Below are 9,958 nucleotides of genomic sequence, written 5' to 3' on the forward strand. Positions count from 1 at the left end.
ATAAAAGTGGAAATAAATACATGCGATAATAAATAAATATAAAAATAAATAAACGTATAAATAAATAAATGTAAAAATAAAAGGAAATGATAAATAAAATAATCTAAAAATAAATAATAATAATAATAATAAATAATAAAAAAATGGACACAAAAAATAATAAATCAATTTAAAAATGAAAAGAAAAGTTAAAGCTAAGATCAATAATAGCTAATTTTTGCAGGCTTAGTCCTCCATAAATATGTGCTATGCATTTGTATCTGCCAATGTATTTTGTAAATGCCAGTTTACACATCTGAGTTTTGTCCACGAGTGCGAATCTCAACATTCAACTTCAGTTTTTTATGTTACAAGTTTTCACATTGGGGCTGTGAGTGTACATTTTAGTGTACAGGTACAAATACTTACTTTACAAGTTCACAAATGAAAATCTACATGCTGTCAAGTTTTGCTACTGAAATATCTTCGTTAGACCTTGCCGATTCACTAAAGCGGCCCAGTAGTTGTACAACAGCCGAACACTTGTACAGGCTAGCCCGATATTCCCTTTTTATGTTGCGCTTTGAAAAAGGTTGTTTTTTATAAATGTACCCTAATTAATAGTTATATAATATTAATGATAATTTTCTGTTAAAAACGATAATTATTCAAAGTTTCAAGTGCGTTTACATTGTTACCCTGTTGTTCTTTGTGCAGCTTCTGCAGAGAAAAAGCCTTGTTTATGTTGCACTCTGAAAAAAATCTTTATAAATGGTAGATTTGTGGAGGTGTGTTGTTGGGTTCGATTAACCGCCCGCGGTAAGAAAAAACTGTACCATCACAGCCCTACATACAGAGTGTTTCAGCTGTGAGCCGCTGTTTGAACAGAACATTTTCAGACTCACACCTGTACATAAATCCTGAAAGACAATTCTAAACACAGACAGTGAGAACAAAACCTCTGTGAAACACTTTTTACACTCATATACTGTACAGTGGACGTTAGGTGTCGATCCACTGCAACGTAAGAAAACACACGCAATTAGAAAATCTCCAGAAAATTAAGAAAAGTTTGACAACACATGCGCTACAGAAACTCGCAACACAACCAAATGGAACGGTATCTAACGGGATACAAAAAGCGAATAACTGGGACGGTCTTGTAGTTTATTTGCATCTACAAACCATAATAAAAATTCAATCTTATTAATTCAAATCCAAATTATTAAAAAAAAAGAATCTTTACACTAAAGGCAGGGAGACATAAGTACTTTTTACAAACTCGCATTCCATATTTTACCTAAAACATGGGAAATTTGTGCTTGTTTTAGATATAACCTTTTAAGCTCATATAAAATGGTGCCAAAATCTAAATGACTAAAAATAATCCCTCAAACCTATTTTAAATAAACGATAAACATTCTTGAGCTCAAATATTGAAATTGCGCACCATTAAACAATGTCCTGCACACTTGGTGACTTGTGACTTTTAAAAAAGGTTTCTTATTAACAGTTTTTCTCGATAGCTTAAACACATTTCTTGAAATTATGCCTCGTATTCTCAAGACAGTAAACACAAATCTATAACATCTCACCCAATTCCCCAAACATCCTATTTTCAGGTCAAAATTAAGCTCTCTTATCAAAACCATTCAAAATTGCTTCCCCATATGACACACAAGCCCTCAATAACACCCACACTACAACATAGTCTTAGACACTGGTGAGATCAATACAAAATGCTGTAACTAAAATCACTTATTGGGATTCAAGAATAATCTGACATCTTAGTGTTTGTTAGAATATACAACATAAAATAGTGCAGACAGAGCAAATTGTAAGAATGAGCTTTAGGATAAAATGAAAAATAAAACATTACACTACTGTAAAGTAGATGAAGATGATCTTACAAGACAAGAAAAGCTCAAAAACCAAAGAACAATATGAACTGGTCACGCAACACAATACGGTACACAACTGCACAAATAACATTTACGTTCAGGCATTTAGCAGATGCTTTTATCCAAAGCGACTTACAGAGAAGATAAAGGAAACAATACAGTAAAGAGATTTGTCAATAGGAGGCAATGTTAAAAAATATGGCATTCTCTGCACCTTTGGCCCAATTTCATAAAATATACTGTATGCTATTTTCTGCAAAAATACGGAACAGGTAAAAAAGGCTACAAATACAAATTTGTAAACTTGACAATCACAAATTTGAGGGTGTAAACGTACAGTTTACTGGATACAGAAAAGAGAAATGTTTCTCATATAAAGAGTGTACTGTAATTATACTGTATGTTTACAGTAAGTAGTATAAAGCCCAGTAGATGATTCTAGGATGAGCTCCTATTGATATGATCCTGAGATTCTGATTGGTGTGTCATCAGTTTTGCCACTGAATGTTTACTGATGGATAAATGTGTGCTATTTGAGTTTACAACTTGACACTTCAGTTCATTATATTGTGTGTTTGTGTTTTCTGAATGAGAACATGGTTAAACCTTTGCAAAATGAGGTTGTTTTTGTGTGGGGTTTGTACAAGCTGGTGTATTGTTCTGAGAATGTGTTTACAGTTGTCAGAAAATGGTGAATTGTTTCATGAATTGTGTGTTAGCAATCAAGAAAAACTGTAATTGTATCTTGTCCTGTATGTCGCAAAAAATCTTTAAAAACACTAAATAACACGGTATATCTAATGTGTTGCGACATGTCTGTCATGTCGCTTAAAATTATTTGGTTAATGTTTACATTTACATTTACATTTAGTCATTTAGCAGACGCTTTTATCCAAAGCAGCTTACAAAGAGTTCAGGGAGCAGTAAGCGATATGTCATACAGGAGCAATAATACAATAGGTGCCAATACAAAGTTACTAGTTTCAACAAAAGCCAGACCACTACCTGTTGAGAGAAAGAGAGAGGGTTAGTGTTTTTTTTTTTCATTTGTCTGTCAAGTATTCACAGAAGAGATGGGTTTTAAGTAGTTTTTTGAATGTTGTGAGAGATGTGGTTGACCGGACCGAGTTAGGAAGAATGTTCCACCAGGGAGGAGTGAATGAGAATGAGCGGGAAAGCGATTTACTGCCCTTATGGGAAGGCAGTACAAGACGCCGCTGGTTTGCTGAATGCAGGGATCTTGATGGGGTGTAGGAGTGTAGGAGGGTGTGAAAGTATGCCGGTGCAGATCCAGTGATAGTCCTGTAGGCAAGCATTAGTGACTTGAATCTGATACGGGCTTCAACCGGTAGCCAGTGGAGAGAGATGAAAAGGGGTGTCACATGAGCCCTTTTCGGCTGTTGGAAGATGAGGCTTGCTGCTGCATTCTGAACCAGCTGGAGCGGTTTGATAGCCTTTGCAGGAAAACCAGCAAGGAGAGCATTGCAGTAGTCCAACCTTGAGATTACCAGGGCCTGGACGAGGAGTTGTGCCGCGTGCTCCGTGAGATGGGGTCTAACCTTTCTAATGTTGAATAAGGCATATCGGCATGACCGCGTTGTCTTTGCAATGTGATCATTGAAGGACAGCTGTTCATCAAATATGACTCCGAGGTTCCTGGCTGGTTTGGAAGGAGTGATTGTGGTATTGCCAAGTTGGATGGTGAGATCGTGTTGCACCGTGGGGTGTGCCGGAAACACGAGTAGTTCCGTCTTGGCCGGGTTCAGCTGGAGGTGATGCTCTTTCATCCAAGCTGAGATGTCTTCTAGGCAGGCTGTAATGCGAGCTGCTACAATGGTATTGTCTGGGTGAAACGAGATGTAGATCTGGGTGTCGTCAGCATAACAGTGATATGAGAAGCCGTGTGCCCCTATGATGGGTCCCAAGGATGTCGTGTAGATGGAAAAAAGCAGCGGTCCAAGCACCGATCCCTGAGGGACCCCAGTGATCATGTGGTGAACAGTGGATAGCGAGCCCCTCCATGACACCCTAAAGGATCTGCCGGAGAGGTAGGATTTGAACCAGTGGAGAGGAGAGCCTGAGATTCCTAGAGATGACAGGGTTGCTAGCAGTATCTGGTGATTGACAGTGTCAAACGCTGCAGATAGGTCTAGCAGAATCAGGACTGAGGATTTAGATTCCGCCTTGGCTAGCCGCAGTGCTTCTGTGACAGAAAGCAGTGCAGTCTCAGTGGAGTGGTTTGTTTTGAAGCCAGACTGCTTGTCATCCAGAAGTTTGTTCTGGGATAGGTAGGACGACACCTGGTTGAAAACTGCCCTTTCAAGTGTTTTTGCAATAAATGGGAGCAGAGAGACAGGTCTGTAACTGTCGGTAGTAGAGGGGTCCAATGTGGGTTTCTTCAGTAGGGGCGTGACCTGGGACTGTTTGAATGTGGATGGAAAGGTGAGCAGGGAGGTGTTAATGATGTGTGTGAGTTTATTATGGTTTGTACATCCCTCCCAGTTGGGTTCTTCACTTTTTGCATCCTGTTGGAAACGTTTCCGTTGTTATCTCTCCTGCTTGCATCACATTTCAGTATTTGGTTATATTGTGTGTTTTCGCACCGCATGTGTTATCAAACTGATGATGTTTTCTTGATTTGCAGGGTTTCTTCTATTTGCATTCATTTTATTCTGTTGCAGCACATTGACACCTAGCGGAATCAGACATGGTTGTGTGTGCTCTCCAGTGTGAGTTCTCATGTCTACAGTAAGTTTTCCTTTATTTGGCAAAATCCTTGCACACTGCAGACATATGTACAGGCGCACTTTAGCATGAATTTTAGCTCGTGTTTCTTAAGACTACTTTTCTCTTTCTGAACAGGTGTATGGGCGTTCTTTAGTGTGAACCTTCATGTGGTTCACAAGATTTCTTTTGTATCTAAAACTCTTTTCACACTGAACACATGTGTATGGCCGTTCTCCAGTGTGAATTCTCATGTGGGCATCAAGAATATATTTTTGTTTGAAATTCTTTCCACACTGAACACATGTGTATGGGCGTTCTCCAGTATGATTTCTCATGTGGACATCAAGACATTTTTTTTGTGTGAAACTCTTTACACAGTGAACACACACATATGGTCGCTCTCCAGTGTGAACTCTCATGTGGTTCTCAAGATTTCTTTTATCTGCGAAACTCTTTCCACACAGAGAACAGGTGTATGGTCGTTCTCCAGTATGACTTCTCATGTGAACATCAAGATTGTTTTTTTGTGTGAAACTCTTTCCACAGTGAACACAAAAGTATGGACGCTCTGCAGTGTGAACTCTCATGTGGGTATTAAGATTTCTTTTATCTGTGAAACTCTTTCCACAGTGAACACACAAGTATGGACGCTCTCCAGTGTGAATTCTCATGTGGACATCAAGACATTTTTTTTGTGTGAAACTGTTTCCACAGTGAACACACAAGTATGGACGCTCTCCAGTGTGAATTCTCATGTGGATATCAAGATTTATTTTATTTGTGAAACTCTTTCCACACTCATCACACGTGTATGGACGCTCTCCAGAGTGAATTCTCATGTGGGTATCAAGATTTATTTTATCTGCAAAACTCCTTCCACACTGAACACATGTGTATGGGCGCTCTCCAGTGTGAACTTTCATGTGAGCTTGAAGATGATGTTTTAATGTGAAACTCTTTCCACACTGAACACAAGTGAATGGACGCTCTCCAGTGTGAGTTCTCATGTGAGCAGTAAGTCTTCCTTGGCTTGAGAAATGTTTTTCACACTGAGGGCAGGTGAAAGGCTTTTGTCCAGTGTGGATTCTTATGTGCTCCACAAGCTGCTCTTTACTTTCAAATCCCTTTCCACAATGAGGATATACTGATGTTTCTTTCAGTTCCATTAGATCTAAAATCAAACAAAATAAGTATTTTATTAGTATTTTATTTTTAGTATTGTTTTTAAGAAATTTCCTAGATCTGTCAACATTAACACATGATTGAATGCAATTAAAAGCACAACATGTAAGATCTTTGCATCGAAATATCCAAAAACCACTAGCACAGTGTTATATGTTTATATATATATATATATATATATATATATACAGTATATGTTGTTATACTGTCAAATACACACTATGCTATGTCAAAAACACAAAAGGTTCACATAAGCACAGTCCGTTGTGTTTTAAATGTATATCCGCATCAAAAAAAGAATTTGCCTTAAAGTGACAGTAACCTAATACATCTGTGTCACATATTAAAGAGAAAATGAAGCTTTTGTAGCATTATTTTTTATTTTTGTAGCATACATCTTTTAGTCATTGCATATTTATTTTATACAGTGAAGACTGTGCAGTGTTTTATTTTTATGGATCATTCTGTTTTCATCTTGAATGCTACTATTAAATAGACCTACTTGAAACATTTAATTGTTGTTCAAAATGTAATTGTTCATATTTGTGGGATTATGATGATAAGTCTATATAACCAAAGCATTTTTCAGTAATACAGTGTAAAAGTGTAAAAATAACATGGTATAATAAATATGTAAAATAATATATAAAATATGCATTAAAGCAGTTTCATGCAGTCTTCTTAATATTTTTTTCAAATAATTTATTTTGGGGCTGGTTATGGATCACCTATGGTACCGATATTACCAGTACCGTACCGAAGCCAAAATTTTTGTATCGAGCCAACACTAGTCGGGACACGCTCCCTTGGGTGGCAAAACACCCAGAAAAATGGCTGAGGAGAATATGAGAAACAAAGAAACCGAAACACGCAATTATTTGCTGAACTTACAGCTGGACTCGATCCTTACAGGAATCAGGTGTTCCTGGGGCCTACAAAGACTTGCGTTGATTCCATACTAAAACATTGCGTACGCACAAAAAAAACTTTTGGAACGCACATTCTCACGTTAATTTCACTGTTAGTACATCTAACCGTGAGCGTGAAAGCTGGCGTACGCAATGTTTTTGTGCGTACGCAGCGTTGATACATGAGGCCCCTGCGGTCTCATTTATAAAACTGTGCATAGGATCCTTACTAAAAGTGTACATGCGCCCGAAAACCAAAAATAGTGTACGCCAAAAAATATTCAGATTTATAAAACCGTGCGTACGCACAGCTGTAAGCAATATTCGCTTTATAAATCACAGATCACCTGCAATTGTGCGTACATGAATCAGCCTCATATTCTGCCCTGTATACGCCCATTTTTACCCATAAATAGTCAATGCAAAGCACCTCATGAATGCTGATTCGTATATTAATAAGCCTGGCATCCAATCCGCTTGTTAAGCCTGACGTCACGCACCATAATGGACGTATATCGTTTCCGGGTCCAACCGCTATCAGATGCCTTAGAAAAATAACTAAAAATGATGTAAAACTGCCTAAAACACCCGATCCCAAACAAGCCAAAGAAGGTCTCTGCAGCATTTAAATGTTTACAGCATTTAGACTGATCATTAACACCTCATTAAAATCACATCATTAATTAGTGGTGTCCTTCACCTGAGATAACATTTGAAGACATAATTGTAATAGACCAATGTTTCTTCATTTTTTCTTCATTTTGTTATGAACATCGTTAGGACTGATAACATAAAGAGAAACGATTGTGCAAGAGCTTAATGGCTGAATTTTCAGACTTTGACATTCGATGATTATGCTCAGTATTTAAGGAAAATATACTTTTTTACTTCTTACAGTGTTCTGCAGTTATCATATTTGATGCTGTCCCTATTCAGTCAGATCATCTCCTCCTCATGCGCTCATAGTGTGATGGTGAGACAGTGCTGATTAAATATTTAGATCGAATTTTTATTTAAAATTTGAGTTTTGGATTTTACAAGAAGGTGCCTGAAACAATTATCGCTCAATACAAGCGCAAATAACTCTTCAGATTTAAGCCCATTGCACATTGAGTCCGAAATTTGCGTCCGAAATTTCCGCACGTTAAAAAATAAATACGACCTCACGTTGTGTCAATCACATTTACACACTGCCTCCGATATTTTCGTCCGTCATAAAAAAATTCGGACCGGGTTCGATTTTATGCGTTTTTCGCATCCGTCAAGCATTTTGAGTGGCCTTTTTTAACAATTCAGAGACACCGTACAAACAAGAGCCAAATACGAAAAACGCATACGAAAATTTCGGACTGTATGTGCAAAGACCTTAAATCTTCATGATAATGTGGATCTTTAACGGATATGAGGTCAAATTAAATGCTGTCCTATATTCTATGCAGTCGGATCATCTCCTCCTCATGCGCTCATAGTGTGATGGTGAGACAGCGCTGATTAAATGTTTAGATTTAATTTTTATTTAAGATTTGAGTTTTACAAGATTTGATTTTACAAGAGCTGCATGAAACAAGTATCACTCAATACAAGCGCAAATAACTCTGCAGATTTAATCTTCGTGATAATGAGGATATTTAAGGTCACATTAAATGTGTGTGAGGGATTAATGCTTATAATCGTTTTTATCACACTTACCTTTTGCAATCTAACTTGAGTTCACTAACTCACCATCGGTGTCGCCAAACTGCTCTGTCTCCAAAATGTGCGTACGCATGGGTCAGAGTTTGCGTGCAGGTGCGCACATTTTTCCGTTAAGTTTGTTTTTATAAATCCCATCTTTTGCGTGGGAAGTGGCGTACGCCTCTTTCAGGGCATGTTTTGAGCATACGCAACGGTTATAAATGAGGCCCCTGAAAACTGAAATGTTGCGTGGAATTGTGTTTCCTGATATTGTAAGCAGTCATTTTCCCAGTAAGGGCTAGCGCAAATCGCGGCATCGGCATCTCAAGTGGCACTTCCGGTGGCTTCTCCAGCAGCGGCACAACGGCATCTCTAGCAGCCAAGGACTTTCTTTGGCACCCGTCGCCCTTTGTAGTAACTGCGCTGATCAATTACATAATCCGATGTGATATTTTAATACTGTAATACTGCGTGCGAGTAACAGCAAATAATGTGTTTAATGATACAACTGTCTGATTCAATATTTTGTTCTTTCAGTCCCGAAGAAATAAAAAAATCACATGACTTTATAAAGATGCAGTGTATACATATTACTTTGGAATGCTATGTAAAGAGGCGATAAACTGTTATTCAGTAAATACAGAAATGAGTTTATGATTTTGAAAGTGCAGCATCTCCGCAGCCAGAGACTTTCTCCGGCCACTTACGCTACATGACGACAAGTATACCCTCTAAATTGTTTGCAGTGCGTTCATGCGTATCGAGCCCACATTTCTTTAATATTTGTCAACTACCGCAACCTTGCTTTATTGCTGAAATGTTAGCTATGGTACTTAGTTTGCATGTGAGCTCCTTAAACTCCAATCTACACTAAGGTCAATCAACGTCACCAGCAAGCCTCCGACATCTTTTTCAAACTTTATTTAAAACGTGTTTCCAAGTAAATACTCCGTGAATGAATCTCCATCCACGTATTCAGAGATTTGCGTCTGTAAGATCTTTATGCGCCGAGGGAGGAGGTTATTTAACTGTGTGTGTTGTATAATAAAACGTGAAAATACTTCGTTAAGTCGTTTTTACAACAAAAAAAAACATTCATAAAAACCAGTGACTTGGGTGCGATGCACAAAGAGCTAAAATGCTAACTCGCTTACGGGTTTTGCAAACAAAAACGTCATCTCTAATGTACTCTTTTCCCAAAATAACTCGGACATGGAAAATTGAGAGCAAGTCCAAAAAGTTAACATGCATGCAGTGCACTAACCTGTTAAAGGTCTTGTTATCCAGCCGTTCGTGCTTACGATTGTATTGGTTTACCCGCAGGGGCGGGGCTAGAGGACGACGCACGATGTTGTGATTTTCGGTGACCCTATAGGCGGAGTGAACATGAATATTCATGAGTTTCCTGTTTCGCGTTAAAGCGCCACTGAAAATAATGGATGCGTTCGAATTTGTGCAGCTGCTCAGACTAATCAGCGGATGATTTCAAAGTACCGCGACAGTACACTGCTCCTCATGTTTTTAATTCACTCTCGCGGTATTTTGATGTCATCGCTGATCCGTCTGTGCAGCGCGCCATGAAGATGA

The 9,958-nt window shown here is 38.3% G+C and overlaps 1 protein-coding gene across 2 annotated transcripts; it reads right to left on the bottom strand.

Moving 5' to 3' along the window:
* Window positions 1–4,710: 4,710 nt before the first annotated feature.
* LOC130553872 (gastrula zinc finger protein XlCGF8.2DB-like) lies at window positions 4,711–9,741 on the bottom strand. 2 transcript variants are annotated; one of them, XM_057333077.1, is made up of 2 exons: window positions 9,636–9,741; window positions 4,711–5,778 (listed from the first exon to the last, which is right to left on the bottom strand). In XM_057333077.1, exon 2 carries the CDS (start codon window positions 5,771–5,773, stop codon window positions 4,721–4,723), a length of 1,053 nt encoding a protein of 350 aa, XP_057189060.1. In that variant the 5' UTR covers window positions 5,774–5,778; window positions 9,636–9,741; the 3' UTR covers window positions 4,711–4,720. The 2 variants fall into 2 exon arrangements, with proteins under 2 accessions (XP_057189060.1, XP_057189061.1); XM_057333078.1 differs by lacking the exon at window positions 9,636–9,741 and adding an exon at window positions 8,387–8,851.
* Window positions 9,742–9,958: the final 217 nt, after the last annotated feature.

Source organism: Triplophysa rosa, linkage group LG5, assembly GCF_024868665.1.
Source record: "Triplophysa rosa linkage group LG5, Trosa_1v2, whole genome shotgun sequence".
NCBI lineage: Eukaryota > Metazoa > Chordata > Actinopteri > Cypriniformes > Nemacheilidae > Triplophysa > Triplophysa rosa.